Source organism: Acromyrmex echinatior, chromosome 9, assembly GCF_024713525.1.
Source record: "Acromyrmex echinatior isolate Ae372 chromosome 9, ASM2471352v2, whole genome shotgun sequence".
Lineage (NCBI taxonomy): Eukaryota > Metazoa > Arthropoda > Insecta > Hymenoptera > Formicidae > Acromyrmex > Acromyrmex echinatior.
The window spans coordinates 5,338,565-5,361,574 of NC_141860.1; the positions used below are offsets into that span (position 1 = coordinate 5,338,565).

The window sequence follows — 23,010 nt, forward strand, 5'->3', positions numbered from 1 at the left end:
AGAGAGGACGTTTTGGAACGTAGCCTTGAATGTGCCCAATGAGGGCGACCAAATGAATATAGGATGCTTTCCATTTGATGACACAAATCGACATAATTGTTCTATCTTTGTCATTCTCTGAATGTCAACAAAGATAGAACAACGCTAGCGTCATGACTTGTGTCAATCAAATTGTAAATAATTGACGACACAGAGGAAAATATCAGGGCGCCCCCTTGTCTCGACGATCCCAGGCCTGATCTCTCCTTCCAGTTTGTAGAGTTTCATTCTGCCACTGAGCCACCAGCTTTGATGCTATTGGTATCTCTGTTGTATCTATATCTAGTAAATTTCTTACGAAATGGAAAGTACCCATTGATTGTTACTTAGATGCCTTTTCATGTTGACGATCGACGCTCATTTTCGATCTTTTGACGTCAAAAATGTCCAGGTTTCGAGCTGTCGTGTCCTCTCTCAAGTTTCTCTCTGGTAAAAGTAAGTTTGTAACAATGTTATTTGTAGTGATGTGTAGTAGTACATTTTCACGACAACAATCTAGCATCTTAGCTAGGATCTTTATTATCTAATCATATCATATCATCTATTGTATATCAGATATGAATCGATCCTCTGATTACCTATGGCCTAGTTTCCGAAAGTTTAATCCGGATCAGAATGTAAGAACTAACCAAACCAACTACAATCGAGCATTCCCCTGTTCGACTGTAAAGCCTTGTCCACGATGCTAGAAATCGGTCCGAGACCTTGGATGAAGAAAGAATTAACCAATCACAATGATCATGTGATCAAATGATTCAAATGTGATTTGTTAATTTTTTCTCTGTCCGAGATCTCGGACAGATTTCTAGCATCGTGGACATAGGGCTTAACAGGGAAATACTCGACTGTAGTTGGTTGGTTCTTACATTCTGATCCGGATTAAATCCTCGGTGGAAACTAGGTCTATGTGATATTAGTTGCGTTCAGCTGACTCAACTCACTCACTGCCAGTGAGAATATCCACACAACTAGCTGCATAAATGTGTGTATAAAGAAAATTATCCAATCACATTTTACGTGCATTTTGATAGGAGAAATGCGATTGGATAATTTTTTTTATGATGATTTTTTTATGTGGTTAGCAAGTTATGTAAATATACCCTGAGAAATGACAATGGAATCGACATCGGATCAATGTCGATTCGAGTTGATTCCATTGTCATTTCTCACTAGGTTATATATTGTATCTAATTGGTATATATTTTTAGATCTAATGTGTATATGCCAATCCACACACCATACACACACAACACAAGATCTCACTGAGCGGTTGTAAGACTGAATGCACCCACTGCATCACCTCGGTAATTTCTTAATTCTATGGCACTGTCACATGCAGCGCTGTAATAAATTTTTTTTCAATGTATACATACATAAAACGTAGTAAACGCATATCTGCTGAGTAGCGAAGCGAAACGAAATACTGAGTACGAGAGAAAAAGAGAAAGGAGAAAGAACATTCTTGTTTATGATATACGTAATCAAACAGTATTATTCGGAGCGTAAAGCAAAAGAAGCTGTGTGGCTGTGTCCCTCTGCATTAAATTAAGGACGAACAGCCAAAGGATGCGCGCATGTCTAAGCATTGCGATATCCAATTTCTGTGTGATAGACGGATGAAGAAGGTGGCCGTCACCGCCGCCACCGTCGCCGCTGCCGCCGCCACCGTCGCTGCCGCCGCCACCGTCGCTGCCACCGCCACCACCGTTGCTGCCGCCGCCGATCACACGGCGGTGTTGGAGTACGCGAGCGCAGCTGAGTGCTGCAAGCTGGCTGCGGTCGTGAGTATTGCCCATCCGGACGAAATCGACACGATTAGGGTTGACGAGATCATCATGACGGATACGGCGTCTGCAGCTGCCGCTGCCGCCGCTGCGGCTGACACGCAAAAACGGGCCAACTTTTCGGCGTTGACAGTCGGTAATCCGAACGGCGTCAGCAAAATATCGCCGAGCCTTACGAATGCGAAACCCGGTTCCGCAAAGAAGCTCGTCATCAAGAATTTCAGAAGTAAGTTACTGGACGCGGCACGCTAACCGCTCTTGACCTAACCTCAAACATCAGCTGCTTCGTCTCACGAGAATAGCGAGTCTCAGAATGTTTCGACTTTCCTTTCTTGTTCTTTGTTTTTTTTTTATTTCTTGTTCTTTATTTTTTTTTGCTTCAGACAACTCAAATTTTTTAGGCTGCACTTCATGGATTTAAGGACATTCTTGCGTCATACTTAATTAAACAACACATAACCTAAGCTGTAAATCGTAATAATTCAATAGATTGGCTTTGCTTTTTTATATTGTCGAATCATGCAATTAATTGTAATTAATTGTGTAATTCGATGCGACTTACATGGAAAACACATTGACGCGTTAAATGTCTATTTATAGATAATTGTTATAATGTTACAATGCAGAAATCTATAAATGGACACTTAGGTTTGACTTGACATTTCGCCTTTCTTGCGTTTATGTAGATCATGCATTATAATGTGAGAGAACTACGATTTCGTGATTAAATAATATAAGAAAGTAATATCTTAAAATTATGCGATTGAATAAATTAAATTTTTTAATATATTGTACATATATTGTATATAATTTTTATTATGTATACGTGTGCTTTTATATGCTTTTATACTGCTACAATATATTATATAAAATTATTTTCATTAACTTTGAAGAAATTAGTTTATGAAAAATTTAACAGTAGGAAATGTCTTCCAAAAGAGTTTCTTAAAAAATATTGGAAATATGCTAAATTTTATTCTGTTGCTTTATTTTGTAATATAATAATTTTTTTTATAGGTAAACCTAAACTACCAGAAAACTATCAAGAAGAGACATGGGAAAAATTGCAGGAGGCTGTGGTTGCTATACAAACCAGCAAAAGTATCCGCTATTCTCTGGAAGAACTTTACCAGGCAGTTGAAAATATGTGTAATCATAAAATGGCATCAACACTTTACAAAAATTTAAATGTTCTGACAGAAACTCATGTAAAAGCTAATATTGAACAATTTTTGGCGGAATCTATGGACAGACATATATTTTTGAAGAAAATGAATGAATGCTGGCAATCGCATTGTAGACAAATGATAATGATCAGGAGCATCTTTCTGTATCTTGATAGGACATATGTTTTACAAAACCCAACCATTTCATCGATATGGTAATAAAGCGAAAATATTGTCAGAAATAAATCTCGTAATTAATTATGCATACACTTCATTTGATCTCTTCTTTCAGGGATATGGGATTGAATCTATTCAGATTACACATTGTGCTGAATAATTTAGTGCAAACGCGTACTGTTGAGGGTCTTCTTATGCTCATAGAAAAGGAACGACAAGGTGATACCGTAGATCGAACGCTTCTCAAATCACTGTTGAGAATGTTGTCGGATCTACAAATCTACCAAGATGCCTTCGAAACGAAGTATGTGATAAATCTAATATATATTGTCAGTTGATTCATTGTCATTGACATCAGCATTATTAGCACGTACATTAACATCAATTAGTAATAAACTGATATAATTTAGTTATCTATAATTTAATTATAGATAATGTATTTATTTTTATTTTATAATATTGTTTGCCTATGAATATTTCAATATGTGGATTATTATAATTATTTTATTTAGGTTCTTAATGGCTACAGAAAGATTGTATGCTGCCGAAGGTCTACGATTGATGAACGAACACGATGTTCCTGAATATTTAGCTCATGTGGATAAACGTTTGCAAGAGGAGAATGAACGACTGTTGCATTATCTTGATACGTCGACTAAGTAAGTTTTTTTTATTGCTATTGTGTATAATTATAACATAATAATATATAATTTAATAATTATATCATATATAATTCAGTAATTAAATAGAGCATCATACAATTTCATAAAATTAATTATATTTTCAGATGGTCACTCATACATACTGTAGAAAAACAATTACTGTCTGAACATATTACTAGTATTTTACAGAAAGGCTTAAGTGGGTTGTTGGATGAAAATAGAATTAGCGATTTATCATTACTTTACAACTTATACAGTCGGATAAAAAATGGCCTTGTGGAGCTGTGTTTGAATTTTAATTGTTATATTAAAGTACGTTTTTGTTGCATTAGCAATTGATCTTGAATATGTGTAATGAACAAAATTATAAAATGTCATCTTTTTTAATATCTTTTTAGAAAAAAGGCAAAACGATAGTTATAGATCCAGAAAAAGATAAAACGATGGTACAGGAACTTTTAGATTTTAAAGATAAAATGGATAATATAGTTAATACGTGCTTTCATAAAAATGAAAAATTTGCAAATAGTTTAAAAGAAGCTTTCGAGGCTTTTATTAATCAAAGAGCAAATAAACCAGCAGAATTAATAGGTAATTCATATATGATATATTAATTATATTAACTGTAAATATTGAAAAATAATGTAAATAATTATTTAGGAAATTCTTAGTCATATTGTTAATCTAAAAGTATTCTTAAATTTAAAAATCTTCCAAAACAGATTAAAACAACTATATTCATGGTTTCAGCTAAATTTGTCGATTGTAAGTTACGAGCAGGTAATAAAGAAGCGACGGAAGAGGAATTAGAAAGATTATTAGATAAGATTATGGTACTCTTTCGATTTATTCACGGAAAGGATGTTTTCGAAGCGTTTTATAAGAAGGATTTAGCCAAACGTTTGTTAGTGGGAAAATCGGCTTCTGTAGACGCGGAAAAATCAATGTTATCTAAATTAAAACAAGAATGCGGTGGTGGATTTACTAGTAAATTGGAAGGAATGTTTAAAGACATGGAACTTAGTAAAGATATTAATATTGCATTCAAACAGGTAAGGAAAGTAATTATTCATACATTGTGAGACTTGTATTATACATGCTTACACATGCAAACACGTTAAACTTAATTTGTAATTTGTAAAGTTTATATATTTAGTATTGAATGTATAAAATATTTATGAATATACGTGATCTGACAATAAAATTCTCGAACTGCAGCAGTAAAAACAGGCATTTCAAATAATAGATTACATTTTATCCAAGGTTGGCAAAGACTAACAGTTTCTTTTTTTTTTTTTAAATAAAACAATTTTTTTTAAACATGTTTCTAATGCTTCAAACATGTTTTAAACAGTATTATAAAAAAATATGTTTAAAATATTTTATTAATTCTGATTTTATCTTGTCAAAATAATTTCCCATGACATGAATACATTTCACGCATCTTTGATAGAAAGTCTTAAAACTTTTTTAAAGTCTTAGTTAGAATGCTATTCAGAGCACTCATATTTCTCTTGAATGTTTTCAATATTTTGAAAATGTTTATTTTTCATGATGTTTTTGAACTTTGAAGGCAACATCAAAGATAAACATTTTCAAGAGGACATTCAAAGGAATGTAATGAATGCTCTAAACAGCATTCCAACTACAGACTTTAAAAAAATATTTACTTTGTTTCAAAGATATATAAAATGTATTGATTAAGGCACTTAATTACTTTGAAAGATAAAATATAATACAAATAAGAAAAATATCTTTCAAAGCATCTTAATACTTAGTAATATTCATGTGTAAATATACAAATATAAGTTTCAATTCCATAGATTGTGCGCCGATTCTGTTTTTTGGATTTGAAATACAGTCATGAATTGTAATAATAATTTCACAATTACACTGTTAATTTAATAACACTAATTGCAAATTATATTTATATATTCACATATGAACACTATTAAGCATCAAGACTTACTTTGATCGAAAAAGACATTTTTCTCTCTTATTTGTGTTTAAATGTCTCGGTCTATTTCACTTAATAAAATATAACATTTTGTTTGGCATGTCTGTTTTTTATTGCTTTTTATTGCAGTTCGGAAACTTTATTGTCAGATCATATACATTTGTTGTATAATTATACATTAAGTTTACAGAGTATATTATTTCAAATATTTATTATGGCTTCAGTATGCAGGAAACTTGCAGAGTGAATTAGTGGCAAATAACCTAGACCTAACTGTATCTATACTTACTATGGGATATTGGCCTACATATCCAGTGATGGAAGTCACTCTACCGATGGAGATGGTACAGTATCAAGATGTGTTTAATAAATTTTATTTGGGAAAACATAGCGGTAGAAAATTACAGTGGCAGCCAACCTTAGGACACTGTGTATTAAAAGCATGGTTTAACCAGGTATTGAATAAAGTGATACTTCTTATGTAACATGATATAAAATTATTAACTAATGCACAGATATTTTTGAAATGAAAATAGGGCAATAAAGAGCTACAAGTATCATTGTTTCAAGCATTGGTTTTAATTCTATTCAATGATAGTGATAACCTCTCGTTAGAAGATATTAAAACCGCTACAAATATCGAGGACGGTGAACTGAGAAGAACACTGCAGTCCTTGGCATGCGGGAAGGCTCGTGTTCTTCAAAAGAATCCGCGTGGTCGGGATGTCGCCGATAACGATAGATTCGTCTTTAACGCAGAATTCACAAACAAATTGTTCAGGATTAAGATCAATCAAATTCAAATGAAAGAAACGGTACTTGACATTTAATAATGCAATATATCTTATATCTTTTTATTTTATACATGTGTTTGTATAAAAAGTTTACGTTATTTAACATAAAATTTGATAGGTTTTTTTTATTCTTATAGATATATGAATTTTTTTCAGAATGAAGAACAAAAAGCAACAGAAGAAAGAGTATATCAAGACAGACAATATCAAATAGACGCTGCTATCGTTAGAATTATGAAAATGAGAAAAACTCTGACTCATAATCTTCTCATCAGTGAACTGTATAATCAATTGAAGTTTCCTGTAAAGGTATATATATTATTTTTTTATGTAAGAAAACAAGGTATAAAATATCATTGTTTTGTTCTTGATCTAAAATATTATGCATGCTATTATTAGAAAAATAATATTGATTTATATAACCATACATATGCTTAAATGTGCAATCTAAATAATGTGTAGAATCCTAATTTGTAAATGTATTGAGTGTAATGTATTTGTTTTTTTATGCTAATTCACAGAATATGTATCCTTTTTCAGCCTGCGGATTTGAAAAAACGGATTGAATCTCTTATAGATAGAGACTACATGGAACGAGACAAGGATAACGCAAATCAATACAATTACGTTGCGTAACCTAAAGCAAATGCCAAAGTTATATTGACTTGTAAAATTGATGCTGATTTTTCTAGCAAATTCAATTTATCACAATTGGTGTCTGTCCATCGTGAATGTGAACGAGTTCAAACGAGAGATTATATAACCAATCCGACTGTTCAGATAAAGTTATAAGTGTGTGATCGAAGGAAAAAGACTTGGTTCAGTGAATTTCCCCGTTTTGGTTTTTAGTGTGCAAGAGACATTAAATGGTTACAATCCTTTTTTAACCAGTGTTCCGAATTTTGCAAAATAAGATAAAAGGACATAATGATAGGCAAAAAAAGCTTGATGTAATGTCCTAGAATATAACAATTTTTTATGCAACACAATTTTTCACAGCATAATTACGATTAAGAGAATGTAATAAAGAATGGAAAATGTATACATACTGTGACACTATCATGAAAATAGAAAATAAGAATGCAATCGCAATATAATTAGTTAATTCGAAAACTGAACAACACATAATGCAGTATTTATAACAAAAATAAAAGAGCGTACTATGTCTATATATATGTATATATAATATACTATCTATTTATATATATATGTTGTATATGATATAATGGATGTATGTATTGTAGAATTATATATGTATGTAGTAATTATAAATATATAGAGACTATATATATATAATATAATAGAGATAATACGATCGTTGGTAGTATTTGAAATCTACAAGTATGTGTACTCTAATGTTTTCACACTTGTCTTCATGTTTTCTAAAAACATTTTTAATTTCATTTATTCTTTGGAGAACTATATATATATAGATAAAAATAATAGAAATTAAAATGTGCTGCATCTCTATGTTAGGCAAAATATGCAAAACAAGTGTCCAGTTTATCTTGAATCAAATTTCTAATTATACAACGGCGAAACGACAGATTAATATATATAAGATATTAATAAGTATGGAAACTATATGACAAATATATGAATCGCGATTGTTATTAAAAACCGATATATATATATATATATATATATCATGCTGAAAAAAAATGTTAGAAATTACATGAGAGTAAATGATCATTCATGATCATGGCTTGTTAAATCATTTCGTGTCCATGTATCTATAAACTAGATTAGTGAATAATATACTTTTATCAAGACGTTTACATACTAACAGGGAATGTTCAACTTATTTTGACGAGTGTACTCACTGAGAGTTTTAACATAAATCTGTGAAACGTTAACACAAATGCAGTTAGGCAATGTAAATGCATACCGAAAGACTATTAGTAATTTTTTTAATTGAGAGAAGATAGTACTGCCAGCAAATCAGCGTTTTGGTACGTCAGTCGCGCTCCTTCTAACGAGAGAAGATTATAGCTTCACGTTGCCATGTACAGATTTAGGAATAACCTCAGGAAGTGAAGGTAGAGTATATAAACTTAATATCTTCTCACATAAATTATTTTATACTGCGTTTCAATTATATGTACAACATTACAAAACTTATTTTTTTGTAATAATTCATAGATTATTGAAACTGTACATAGAGAGTAAGGGGTTCTGTACTTATAATAAAAAATACAATCAAGAAGAAATTAATTAATGAAATTAATTGATTTATAATAATGTTGTCATATTTATTATTTTTGTAACATGCAATTTTTATTTGTAGAATGAAATGTAAAAGGATTTATACAAAATATCTCATGTTTATATATATATATATATAAAATCTTTCATTTAATTTCATAAATTTATTTAATAATCGATAATCTGATGATTTTTCCATTTTTTTCTAATAAAAAAAATTCTCTCTCAATTTTCGAAAATTAAAATATATAAATAAAGTTATGAAAATTAAAAAATCATAACAATAATTTTGATAAAAAAAAAATCATTTTATATTAGCGTGTGAATCTTAAAATTAAAATATGTTACTCTCTTTTCAGAAATAAAATATATACATTTCAATAATTACTTTTTGTTCTTATAAAAATGTATATTTTACTACAAGAAATTTGTTACAAGATTATTGAAACATCATACATCAATGCTACACATCTGTACAAGAAAAATTTACATCGTTAAATTATTTTATTGTTTGCACATGTAGATTTTTCATATCAACTTCGTTTATTAACGATTTTGCAAATGTATCGGCATTAGCTTCTTTATTTAAGAAATCCGACACTAACAATGACGCCGGTTTACCGCCTCCGTACGCTAAGCATTCTCTTCTATAACGATTGCCAGCTGATCGACTGAAAGGATCGTTGTGAAAGTAGGTTTGCCAAATCCATGCAGCAATTGCACGAGATATTAAATAAGAATAATATTTTGCACCATATCCAACCAAATGAGAAAATCTCAATTGCCATGCCTACGATAAGAGATAAATTGTAGTATCAAAAGTTAATATATCTTAACTAAAAATCGAAACTTTATTTATTATTCGATTTATTGAAAAATTCAATCAATTCACAATTATTTAATTACTTGCTCAAACTTTTAACACATATTTTTTAGATTTATTTATATATTTCATAAAAAAGAATTAAAATAAATCTTTCGGTATTCTTTTTTGAATTTAGAATTATTATTAGGTTTGTATTTTTCATTTGATTTTATAAATTTGTTTAATAATCGGTAATCTGATGATTCTTCATTTTTTTCTAATAAAAAAGATTCTATCTCAATTTTCGAAAATTAAAATATATGAATAAAACATCCTTTAATTACATTTAAGATTTTACATTAAATTTTTATTTCTAGAAGGGGAGAATCTAGTTATTAAAAATTAAAAAATTGCAACAATGATTTGATTTTGATAAGATTTCATAATTAATATATATTATAAAATTAACTTAATCTCAATTTAAGTTCAATTTACTCTATCTTTTTTTAATTGTAAAAATTAGATAAATAGTAAATTAAACTGAGATTAAAATTAATCTTTCATTGATGGAACTAGAGGCTTTAATTATCTATTTTTTTGTAAATGCTTAACATCTGTGTTTCAGAATCAATATCAAAAATACATACCGTATTTTTCACATATGGAAGGCCATAATATTCCTTCTGTACATCTTCTAAAATCTCGGTTGTGGATTTCGTTAGTTTACCACTATGATATACTTGATCCAACATACTATAGAACACTTGATTTTGTAATTCAGAGGCATAAAATATATTCTTTGAGGCGCATAATTTGTACAATAAATTTTCTAGCATTGGTTCTTGAGTTTGAAAATGCTTTGCGAACTTTGATACAACCTGTAATTGCATAAGTGAATTAAAACATTCATTGTACATACTGCATCAAGTACTACACAAATTTATATATAAATAATTTCAGTAATTATAATTCATACCATACTATATTATTGAATATTTACCCTAGGATCACTCGCAAAATATTCCATTAATACACTAGGTACTTCCGCAAAATCTGTGCTGCATCTAGTACCAGTAACATGCTGATATTTCGTTCGACCAAGCATAGAGTGTAATGCGTGTCCCATTTCATGAAACAAATTGTCCACAGATGACGGACTCAATAAACATGGATTCGACCAACGTGGATGCGGCAGTGATAGCATGAGCACAACGATGGGAGTCTGAAATTAACGATATAAGAATATAATTGTTATCATTTCTGTAATTATATGTAAGTATATAAATATAAATGTAAATGAATAGAAAAGAAATAAAAGGAAAATTTGATAACATTGATGACAAAAAATAACATATTTCACTATAATATATAACAATTCCATATATATATATATATATATATATATATATATATATATATATATATATATAATAATTTATACCTGATAAGAGCCATCGGAAAGTTGTTTTCCACCTTGGATCGTAAAGTGACAGTCTTGATTAGGTTTTCCTGCTCTTTCATAGAAATCGCAATAGATATAACCCAAAATTCCTTCCTCTTCATCTATTACAGCTAATTTATGAACATTATTCGCCCATACTTCTCCGGATAATACTGGAACGGATTCGAGCTTAACTCTGTATAAAGACTGTGTGAGGAAATTTAAACCCTCCATACAGGCACCAAGAGAAAAATATGGAGCAAACTCAGCAGTAGAAGTATTTAACCAAGCTTTTTTCGCCTTTGCCATAAAATAAGGTGTATCCCATGGCATCAATTCCTGTTTAAAATATAGAAAAAAAATTTTACAATTTTGTAAAACAGAAAATAGGAATTAATATCATGAATGCCATTTGATATAATTACATTGATTGATGAATAACGTAATCATAAATAACATTATAAATACTAGTAAAACTACAGATAGAGACAAACTTGTTTTATACGCGACTCAGCATTTTTCATTTTCTGCATCTCTTGAAAATCTTGTATCGCTTTAGGTTGTAAATTATCGCTTAATATATTAAGAAATTCCTTCACTACAACTGGAGATTTAACCGTACTCCCTTTTACAGCTCTATAAGAAATTTTTTAATTACTCATTCGTTTTCGTTCAAAAAACTGTACTTTCAAATTACCTGTGTGCATACGATGTAAATCCACAAGATTCCGCCAGCAGATGCCTAGAGTGCAAGAGTTCGTGTAACAAATGTTCTTGTTCCTTATCCGGAAATAAAAATAATTTGTATGCCGCTTCGCGAACAGCAGTATTAGAAGAATCTGTGTAAAATCCTTGCACTAATATCTGACCATTCTCCGTAACAAAACTGTGAAACGTATCAACGAGATACCATTCTAAAGTTTATACCTTTGAAAAGTTTTAAACAAAACGATAGAATTTAGTCGAATGATAAAATAATAATCGATTAAATTACTACACCTACTACTGTCTGATAACATCAGGTATTACATCGGCGTTAACTGTCCTCGGAGTAACAGCGCCAGCCATAAACTTTTGTCCTACCTAAAAAAATCAAAAGAAAAAGCATATTTATAGATTTGACGATTAGAAATATTATTAAATAATATTTACTTGCAAGATATAATCATTTAGCTTTACTACTCTTCTTCTTTGTTTTTCAGGCAAGTGTATACCACATTGTTCAAAATCAAAAAGGAATAATTTAGCTACATGATTGTCTATATCAGATGTCATTTGAGTATCACCATTACTTGTTACTTGCTTTAGTGAATCATACAACTCACGATGTGTATTTAACCTGTAAAATATCCAATTTATAAACATAATTATGTTACTCTACTAATCCTATTATCAATAATGTCTATTAAAATAATTTATTATTATCTTTAATAGCTTTTACATACTTTAAATATTTTTTTAAAAAAGCTTAAATCCATAAATATTTATAAATAAAATTATAGACTTTGAGGAAAATTCTTAAATCATAATACAATTGTATAATAAAAAATACAATAATAAATGTATAAATGTGAACTGCCATAAAGCAATTAAGTACAACATAATTTCAAAAGTGAACTCACTTTTCAACAACGCCACTAATAGTTATACAAGCATCTTCAGCAGCTCGAACATATCGTTGATCAGGATGTGCGACTCTAATAAATTCTGCCATATCCGCAACTTTACATAGCGTATTGGATAATTCATCAAATATTTCTACCATTTTTCTCTTTCTATCTTTGCTCGTTGCTTCCTCAATGAGAACGTTGACTTCTGCCAGTGCATGATTTTTTAATGTATCGAAGCCATCCTCAGTTTTTAGCTCCGGAATGCCAAACAATCCCTTGGGGATATTTTTAAATGATAAATATAATTTGATAAACAATATAAAATTAGGTGCATTTATCTCTATTGTGCTTATGTGGATTGGCATTATTTCAATTTAAATATCAATTGTCAATTAAAGTCACATCAATTTAATACTTATTTTGAACTTAAAGTCTCTCATTTTAATAATTAAATGATTAGATAAACTCCTTGAGATCTTACCGTTTCTTTCTTTAATAAATTTATTGAGTGATTCTCATTAGTGGAATTAAACGTCGTGGCGAGGGGTGACCATGTGTTCAATCTCCTATCACCTCGTACATTTCGGAAAATTTGCCTCTGAAATGTTCGCAGCATCCTTCGAAAATGTAAGAAATTATATCCGGAGAAACGGATCGTTTGAGTGACACAATCCGTGTAATTAATGTAAGTCCTTTGCAGTAATTAATGCAAATCCTTTGCGATCAATGAATAAACGGTTACCGCGCGTGATGTCACCGACGAGATACTATTAAAGACTCGCTAATCTTATAAAAATTTGCATCATTGTGAAAAATGTAAGTTATTAAGAATAAGAAACTGATAGTATAGTAATTTTATGATTTATGTATTCCAAGGTTTCATAGACATGTACATATATTTAAAACTCAATAATATTAGATTTTTATTTAAAACTGCAATTTTTTTGTTATCGTCCGAGTTTGATTATCAATATAAAAATGAGAACTGTCGAGAAACAAATTAATTTTGCTACAATATACATAATATTATAGCATTATAAGTGTGCATATTTATTTATATAATAAAAAAACACGATTTTAATAGTGTATTATTTAAATGTTTATGTTAATAATCGAAAATTTATACAATATTAATTATTATCGATAATATCAATGCTCTCTTTAATTACCTCCGGACCCTTAAGCTCTCAGTTGTGAATGACAAGGATAAAATGATATTCAAAGGGATTCGGATAGTGATTTTGAGAGAACGAGATCTTTATTAACAAAAATTTACCTAAGATTAATGGTTTTTAATAGTATCTCATCGAAGATTACACCAGAGAAGACTTCTCTCTGGTTATACCGATCGGGATGATTTGAGGCTCCTCTCAGGTTTTCCTCTGGTTAAACTTTCCAATCTTGTAGAATTTATAGTCATTGGTTAATTTGAGGTTAGGTTACTATCAATAATAACAAACTCCGTGTGAATATTACACATTTAATAGTGTTTGATGGAATTGTGATTAAGCAATGTTAAAAATGAATAACCAATTAAAAAGATATCTCTTTTGGTTTGCTCACGAACACATTGACTTCCGATTAGCTGTGAGTAGTTTTTTTTATCATGAAATTTAATCATGTATTATAGAATGATTTCTTAAAATGATAACTCAAGTGATCTACTATATTCGACAATGTATCAAATTTTTTAAAATCTATATTTTATATATTTAATAGAAATACATTTTTCTAATATTGTTTTCAAAGAATTTATGTATGCAGTACAACAATAAGATTTTTGTTTTAATCAAATTTACGTAGGAAAAGAAATGCAATGTTATTTTTATATCTTTATTTTTATATTCATTGTTTGCAGAAATATTATATATTTGTATTTTATATTTAAAGAAAAATTATTTCTGAGCTTTTGTAATAAATTTGTTTCAAGATGCTTCCATAAATGTGTTTTATATAATGTATTTTATATATCCAAAGTTGAGTGTCGTTTTCATATTATCCCAGCTGTATTTTCTAGGAAATAGAATCTATATTTGACATGTTTAATGTTAAACCATGCACAATAACAAGGCTGAAGGAACATGTAAGGAAGTATGAAAATTATTAAATATATATGATAATATATATATTTTTATAATAATAAGATTTGGTATTTAAACAGTGTCCCGTAATTTATCTAATAATGCTCGTAGGCAGGTAGAGCAGATTAAACTGAGTCAAAAGTCCTCTATTATTTTGCAATTTTCGCAATAGTTAACAAGATTAATTATTAAAAATTACCAAATATTGATTTTCAACAATTTTTTTCTCAAATATTATCAACTTTACAGAAAAATAGCAACAGACAAAAATCATTTATTTTCTTTTCATAAAACTTTAAGAATTTTTTTATCAATTTTTAATACTGCATTTTCTTATTTTCATCAATATGAGAAAATTAAAAAATTCTGAAAAAATTCTGAAAAAATTCTTAGAATTTTATGAGAAAAAAATAAATAATTTTTGTCTCTTGCTGTTTTTCTGTAAAGTTGACAGTATTTGAGTAAAAAATTATTGAAAACAAATATTCAGTGATATTTAGTAAATAATATCTTGTTAACCAACTTGCTAAAATCGTAGAGGATTTTTTTAGTCAGTTTAGTCCGTTCTATTTGCCGATGAGCGTTGTTGGATGAATTATGGGACATCCTGTGTGTATATACGCGCGCGCGCGCGCGCGCGCGTGTGTGTGTGTGTGTGTGTGTGTGTGTATGTGTAAAATGGAACATATCCATTGGTACAATTTTAAAAACAATTTCTTTGCAAGAAATATTTTTTAATGCAATTTATATTGTAACAACAATAGTTGTAAAACAATTTTGCAAATGAGAAATATTTGATGATTTATATGAAAATGCTATTATTATTAAAAAAAACGTCAAACTATATTTTGAACTTGCATATAATTTAATATGCAATTTTTAAGGAAAGATATGAAAATTTTAATGATAATAATAAAACAAAATGTTATTTATATATATATTGAAACAAATACTGTTCAGTATAGTATAAATAGAGAAATAAATTTGTCAAATTTTTTTAGCCTTACTGGATAGTGGATTTATCTGATGAAAATTTAGTACATCAAATTGCAAGTAGGGCAGTCTCATTGCGTTTTTGTTTAGAGCTTTGGGGACAAGCTAAAGAAAACGAAGAGTTACATAATTCTTTGAAAGCTTACTCAATCAAAAATTTGGAGACTTTGGCTGTAGATAAAAAAAAATCATTTAAGATTATAGTGGAGACTTTCTGTAAACATTTCTCGCAACGTGAGAAAATAAATAAAATCGAAGTAAGCAGATATTTCTCGATTACTATAACAAGAATTTTAAAACATTTGAATAAACTATATAAAGCTTAAATAAAGTATAACTGCTAAAAATAAAATAATTATTTAATAGTCCATTTGAAAATTAACATAATATAATTAAGTTAATGCAATGTTGGGAGAAGTCTTTCAGTTATCTACCTCTTGAAGGTCCGGTTAAATTGAAAAATCCGGATATCACTTTATGCTATATAGAATATTATGGACTTAATCCCAACGACATTCCTGAAGAACCCCATGAATATTTCTTTGGAAAATGGGTGAGTAATATAATTATACATTAATTATTATTTATAGGCTATAACATCATTTTATTATAGATTGCCGATGGTCAGCGAGAGTTAATTCAAAAGTTATCATTAAAAACTAGGAAATTTATAGGAAATACCTCAATGGATCCCCAGCTGTCACTGATAATGGCAAATCAGGCACAAATTAGAAATGGAGACTTAGTTTTTGATCCATTTGTGGGGACAGGCTCCTTATTAATTGCTGCATCTCAATTTGGAGGATATACATTTGGAACAGATATCGATTTTTTAATGCTTCACGGCCGTACAAGACCTACACGGATATCGCAAAAGGTATCGTGTTAACAAGAGTTCAATTATTATTTCTCTATCAGGCATAATATCAGTTTAATATACAAAGTAGCAGAAAAAAAAGTTGAGGAATTTTCGTATTGAATGTGTCAGACAAGGGAAAAAGGTGAGAGTATCGCAGCAAATATGCATCAATATGGAATGAGTTCTTATTATCTCGATGTTGTGGTGGCAGATTTTTCGTATCCATTGTGGCGGACAGACTTACGAATAGATGCTATTATAACAGATCGTGAGTATAAATATTGCATAAAATCTTCAAACATAAATATATTATAGAAATCCTTTAAAATTTACAAATAAAATAAATTACATTTTATATGAATTTAATAAAAAAACAAAAAAAATTCTTTTGTAGCACCGTACGGTATAAGGGAAGCTACAGAACGTATAGGCACTATGAAGATAAACCCGGTAATAGAAGAACATCAAGCAACCTCTCACATTCCTTCAAAAATTGTTTATGGCTTGAATCAAATATATAAAGACCTATTGTGTTTCTCTGCGAAACACCTAAGACTTCAAGGCAGACTGGTCTGTTGGTATCCATTGTTTAGGTATATATAAATATATATATATATTTATTTATTTAATATTTATATATGCAAAGAAATGTTCCAGCATTAAAAATTATGAAGCAATTACTATAATAATTATTTACTGATTAGTAGATAAATTAAATTTGTGGTTTAGAGATCAGTATATGGAAGATCAATTACCAGCACATTCTTGCTTAGAGCTGATAGCCAATTCTGAACAAATATTGAGCAACTACACTAGTAGAAGATTGTTAACATACAAGAAAGTTAAAGAACCTGAGGTAATAAGATTTAACAAAATTTTATTAACTTTTATTTAGTTTTATATCACATTTAGAAAATACAACGGAACAGAATCAACTGAATTCTTGCGATTTTAATAAACTTTAGATATGTTAAAATATAGAATACATAATTAAGAGATACATTTTTTTTTTTATGTGCTGAGTCGTATGTTAAGGAAAATCTTTCTTGAAAAAAATTTTTTTTTTCTTTCAAAGCGAATATCGTCGAAACTATGAAATAGAAACAAATATTTCAAATAAAAGTTGAATAGCGTCAAAAGTACTTTATAATCATAAAAAAATGAAAGAATTTTTTTAAATTATAATTATAAAATACTCTTGAAACTATATATATAACTTTTATTTAAATCATTTTTTTAAATCTCAGTTTTGACGATAGTCACTCTGAAGAAAAGATTTTTTTCAAAAGAGATTTTCACCTTAACGTAATTCAGTGTATAAAAAAAAGTATTTCTATATTGTAATATCCAGAGCTTTTTAAAATCAAGGAAGACCAATTGATTGTGTTCCTTGTTAGATAAGATTTAAGGTATGTTTTCTGTGGCTGAATTAGTACACTTTTGAAACTTAAAATGAGATAGGTATATATTTGATATTTGGCGGAGAGATTTTCTAGTGCAGTCTTTGTAAGAACAAAAAACAGATTTTGTAATAAACTAGGATGTAAGATTTTTTTAATACAAAATAAGAACAATTTCTTCTTTTTAAAATTAAAATAGCCATATTCTCGTTTTCTAATAGCTTGGATTTTGATATGATTAAACTGTATATCAATATTTTTTATCATTTAATGACAGGCAACTGACGAGAGCATTATAATGAATTTTACTGATTTCCGTGAGAAGTATTTTGCATTACGTGAGGAAACGAGGAAGGAAAAACGAATGAGGAAAGCTGCAGAAAGAGCAAAGAGACGAGAGGAGTGGGAATGTAGTAACAAAGAAGTTACTGAAAGATGACTGTAAATCAGTCTTATGTAGTATTATATAAAAGTACATTCTCTACATTTCTTCAATTTTATGTATCTTTTCTCAGTGCGAGAAGATATATAATTATTCAAAATTATTTATCAAAATGTGACTATCTAATTTTGCAATTCTTGATTATTATGTACAGAATAGTTGTAAAAATTGAAAACAAAACTAAGTATTGCAATGATTTAGAAATAAATATTTTTTGCACACATAATCCTATCCATTCAATGCCGTTTTTTATTATATTAATATGTAAGATATACCGATACCTAAATAACAATGAAATAACGATGACATTAAACGAATTACAAAGAGTGATCGCTAAATCGATAATTTTAACATTTACTTAATAACATATATATAATAAGGTACGGAAATACGAATGTATATTCAGAAGATAATTACGTATGGTGCACTTAAAATTCGACAATGGTATTAATAGAGTAATTAATTAATATATCAACATACAATTGTACATGGATATTGGCAAAATTACCTGGAACAAGACAAAATTACCTAGAGTGTGATGTACATATATTACGTAACGAATAGAATTACAAAATATTGTTCGAATGTCCTGATCAGATTTTGTTAACTACACAGAGTTAAAAAATGTGTCTAAAATCTCTCTTCAGTAAATTCTTCGGAAATCGTTATTGCAATGTCTTTAAACACATATCGCTTACATGTTTCTCACAAAATTAAAATAAATACAAGAATAATTATAATGTAATACCTAAGCTTCAAGTTGTAATTGTCCTAGTAAACGTTCTACGTTTTTAACGTCCTCATTTGTAACTTTACTTTCATATTGTTTCTCAATTTGTCTACTAGCCCATTCACTCAGTTTCATCGCTTCCTTCTTTTTAGATGAAGGACATTTAGGCGATGTTGCAATATTATTTGTTGTCTGAAATTAAATATTTGCAAAAATATAGATACCCTTCATAATTGCTATATAGCATTATTATTATAATATAATAATGGAACTTACTAATAACAAGCCATATAAAGCTCTAATATTATTTGGATTTAATTTCGCAGCTTGGCAGAAGTATGCTTTTGCTAGTTCCATGTTATCAAATCCACCCTATATAATAAAGCATTACTTATATAATTTTCTTTTTACATTAATTTTATATTAACAAATATCTAAAAATATTTATATTATTAATTTAGTGAACTTTTGTTAATCTAACAAGGGGAATATCAGACGTAGGTCCTTCTGATTAGACTAAATTTGATATACCTATATAATAGTTTAGCTCTCCAATTAATTCTTGCTAAAATTATAGAGTACGCTTCTTAAGTATTTACGAGAAAAACGCATTTAAAAATTTTCTTGTTGTGATAATATAAATTTTTTAATGTTGTTTTCGTGAATGCTTGAGAAGCGTTTCTATATATTTTTATTTTGTAATTTTAACACGAATTAGTGAGAGGTCTGAATTATTACATATATAAAATTTAGTCAAATTGTTGAAAATTAATTTGATGTTGGAGGAATATCAGCTATGGTTTCCTCTGATTTAGCTAAATTTTATAAAAAGAGAAAAATGCATAAAAAAAATATTACATTACCAATACATAAATTTTTAAATACGTTTCCCTCAGGAATGCTGAGAAGTGCGTATTATAATATAATTTTAGCATGAATTAGTAGGAAGGCTGAATTATTATATATAGATAGCAAAATTGAGACATATTCTGGTATTCTCCTTGTAAGGAAATTGATATGACTATCATCATAAAAAAATATCATAAAATAGATGCACATACCTGAGAATATTTTATTTCTGCATATCTTTGGTAAATTAAATGACTGTGTGGATTATGCAATATAAGTTCTTCCATACAATAAGCTGCTTTGGAATATTCCTGTTCTTGTAAATATAAATCACATAACTCGTGCCATGCTTCTTGATCGCTCATAAATCTAAACAATGATTTAGATTTAGTATATATAATATCACTAATACACACATAATTTATAAAACTTTTTTATAAAGCTTTTAAAATGTATGCATTTATAAATGTATATTAAAATAACCTTTTCAGATATTCTGTAAGCTCTTTAATTGCTTCTGGAATGCGTCCTCGAGCTTTCAAAATAGCAACACGACGTTTTCTTGGTGCAGCATTGGTTTCATCTCTTTTTATGATAGAATCCAAAACTTCCATTGCCTCATCATACCTAGAAAAAATCAATTAATAGAGTATTAAGATAAATATTATTACATATTTTTACATACTTGACATATATAATTACATTTCTAATGCTTCTAAATGCATAGCATGGTACTTGTGAACACGCAAGCTGCCAGGAAAGGCGCGCATTAAAATTTTGATGCAGTATTCAGCTAATGGTAGTCGGTAACAATCCAAGGCGGCTACACATACTTGTTCCAGAATCAGATATTCTGAATAATGGAAAATAAAATATATATTCATGACATACATATAATTTTTGATAATTTTAAGAATAAGAAAATATGTATTGATAAAATACTTTCATTGCCCAAACGATCAATCTTTCCCATCAAAGTATTTTCCCAGAAGTCTACTACATCTTTACTTCGTCGCTCAGAATCTTCCCTCCAAGTTCTCAGTAAGTCCCTTACTTCTGTACAACAAAAACATGCACAAAGTTATCATTAGAAGCACATAAAAATTCTAATGGTAAAATATTACTGATTTTAATAAAATAATTTATATAATAATTTACAGAATAATATTCTTAAAAAATTATTAATTTAGCATTTTTTTAATATTTTAATGTCCAACATAAATTCATAAATAATAGAGTATATATAATTAAAATATCAAACCAAATAAAATATATATGCAATAATATGTCAAAATGTGAATTAGAAATATGTCAACAGTATCAAATTTTTATTAACAATGACTCAGCAAACTTTTTACAAAAGTTTCTCGATATTAAGATTAAATTATTTGATAACATAGAATATTTATTTTTAAAAAATTATACTTAAATATATTATGATACTTTTTAAAGAATATGTTCAAAGAATTAATATTTATTTTACAATTACACATGATGAAATAACATTAATTGTCACATGACAGAAAGACTCACCTGTCCAGGACAGCTTGTCGTAACATCCTGCCATCGCTTTGTAAAACAAAGAAAATCTGTTTAGGCGAATAAATAAAGAGCACAATAAAAATTTTTGTCACGCACTGCTCTGGACTACTTTGGAGGTTATGCAATGTGGCATGTAGCGCCCATGATACACAGTGTAAACATTATCGGATTAAACACATTCGTAAAAACAAAGAAAAATAAAATCCTTTCCACTTTCTTGTAACAAAAAAAGGGCACAATGTTCAACGTAATGCCGCACTATCGCACTAAGCAATAGCGTCACAATTTCTTTACACTTGATAGCGTAGAAGATAATTTATGCTAAATAATGATAAATAATGATCATGAAGGGGAGCGTGAGAAAGAAGGGATGACAGCTTATCCACTTCCGTTACACATACATAAGAATTTGAGGAGGACTGCTAGTTGGCGATTACAAGTTCATGAAATTATTAAGACCCCGCGCACAATAAAGAAAATATTAGGAATAGAAATATATATTAAAATTTTAACCTATCAGAAATTGGTTACATCGGAATACACAATTTTTGATAGGTTAGAACCTTAATATTTATTTCTAATATTGTATTTCTTCTATCATGTGCAGGGCCTAATGTTTATGTATCACACTAGTAATTGAAGATGGCGTCTACGTCGTCTGCGATATCTGCATCCGTATTTGCGTTTCTTGACCAATCAGAAAAGAATTGAGGATCAATTCTGTACTTGAAACGAGGTCCTGTTAATAGTACTGGTTAATAGCTTCTTTTTGATTAATTAAAGCTGTGATCAAAGAGTGCATTTCGTTTCACGCATGACCTCTACTAATAGATTTTTAAGCCTGAAACCATAAGGAATGAGCAAATCAATTATTTTCCTCACATTCAACTGGGGTCGATTCTGTATCTTCAAACAAGGTGAAAATGACAAAAGCGAGCAATTTATTAGATGTTGACCAATGAAATAATCAATATTCTAGTAAATTTGCTCATTTTTATAATTTTCACCTCATTTCAAGATATACAGGGGATCAATTCTGTATCTTGAAATAAGATGAAAATTATAAGTGAAGTAGAATACTGATTATTTCATTGATCAACAACTAATAAATTTGTTCGCTTTTGTAATTTTCATCTTGTTTGAAGATACAGAGTCGACCCCCAGAATCGATCCCATGTAGTTAATCAATTTCTTACGGCTTAAAGCTTAAGTCCGGATCTATAATAAATTTTTAAGTCTTAAGCCATAAGGAATGGACGAATCACAATCAATTATTCTCCTCACATTCGATTGTAATTGGTCAATTTCTTACGGCTTAAAGCTTAAAATATCTATTGTAGATCTGGACTAAGGCCCGATTGCACCAACGTTACTTTGATTTTTAGCAAAGCTTAAAACTGTCTCTATCTCTTCTTCTTTTTCGTCTTTAAAAAGTGAAACTGAGATTTTTAAGCCTTGTTTAAAATTAAAGTAC

General features: G+C 29.1%; 4 protein-coding genes across 8 annotated transcripts; 2 read left to right on the forward strand and 2 right to left on the reverse strand.

Moving 5' to 3' along the window:
* Positions 1-1,604: 1,604 nt before the first annotated feature.
* On the forward strand, positions 1,605-7,676 carry Cul4 (cullin 4). The gene is made up of 11 exons (XM_011065201.2): positions 1,605-2,049; positions 2,841-3,204; positions 3,282-3,470; positions 3,679-3,825; positions 3,954-4,140; positions 4,227-4,419; positions 4,579-4,880; positions 6,010-6,240; positions 6,322-6,600; positions 6,736-6,888; positions 7,120-7,676. Exons 1-11 carry the CDS (start codon positions 1,614-1,616, stop codon positions 7,213-7,215), a joined length of 2,577 nt encoding a protein of 858 aa, XP_011063503.1. The 5' UTR covers positions 1,605-1,613; the 3' UTR covers positions 7,216-7,676.
* Positions 7,677-9,172: 1,496 nt separating this feature from the next.
* LOC105151479 (mitochondrial intermediate peptidase) lies at positions 9,173-13,947 on the reverse strand. Its single transcript, XM_011065200.2, has 10 exons — positions 13,122-13,947; positions 12,653-12,915; positions 12,183-12,369; positions 12,034-12,113; positions 11,728-11,916; positions 11,525-11,666; positions 11,031-11,369; positions 10,590-10,811; positions 10,237-10,467; positions 9,173-9,574 (listed from the first exon to the last, which is right to left on the reverse strand). Exons 1-10 carry the CDS (start codon positions 13,254-13,256, stop codon positions 9,284-9,286), a joined length of 2,079 nt encoding a protein of 692 aa, XP_011063502.1. The 5' UTR covers positions 13,257-13,947; the 3' UTR covers positions 9,173-9,283.
* A 60-nt stretch (positions 13,948-14,007) lies between these two features.
* Positions 14,008-18,641, forward strand: LOC105151477 (tRNA (guanine(10)-N(2))-methyltransferase TRMT11). Of its 3 annotated transcripts, none has more exons than XM_011065194.2 (9): positions 14,008-14,227; positions 14,658-14,723; positions 15,723-15,971; positions 16,133-16,267; positions 16,328-16,591; positions 16,703-16,841; positions 16,968-17,166; positions 17,303-17,429; positions 18,251-18,641. In XM_011065194.2, the coding sequence occupies exons 1-9, from the start codon at positions 14,153-14,155 to the stop codon at positions 18,410-18,412; spliced, it is 1,416 nt and encodes a 471-aa protein (XP_011063496.1). In that variant the 5' UTR covers positions 14,008-14,152; the 3' UTR covers positions 18,413-18,641. The 3 variants fall into 3 exon arrangements, with proteins under 3 accessions (XP_011063496.1, XP_011063498.1, XP_011063497.1); XM_011065195.2 differs by having other exon boundaries at positions 14,081-14,227; positions 14,658-14,731; XM_011065196.2 differs by lacking the exon at positions 15,723-15,971.
* LOC105151478 (ER membrane protein complex subunit 2) lies at positions 16,292-22,067 on the reverse strand. Of its 3 annotated transcripts, XM_011065199.2 has the most exons (9): positions 21,938-22,067; positions 21,528-21,563; positions 20,937-21,050; positions 20,697-20,847; positions 20,478-20,621; positions 20,207-20,363; positions 19,422-19,517; positions 19,164-19,337; positions 18,647-18,923 (listed from the first exon to the last, which is right to left on the reverse strand). In XM_011065199.2, the coding sequence occupies exons 2-8, from the start codon at positions 21,559-21,561 to the stop codon at positions 19,164-19,166; spliced, it is 870 nt and encodes a 289-aa protein (XP_011063501.1). In that variant the 5' UTR covers positions 21,562-21,563; positions 21,938-22,067; the 3' UTR covers positions 18,647-18,923. The 3 variants fall into 3 exon arrangements, with proteins under 3 accessions (XP_011063500.1, XP_011063501.1, XP_011063499.1); XM_011065198.2 differs by lacking the exons at positions 18,647-18,923; positions 21,938-22,067 and adding an exon at positions 16,292-16,571 and having other exon boundaries at positions 21,528-21,931; XM_011065197.2 differs by lacking the exon at positions 21,938-22,067 and having other exon boundaries at positions 21,528-21,930.
* Between the last annotated feature and the right edge of the window lie 943 nt (positions 22,068-23,010).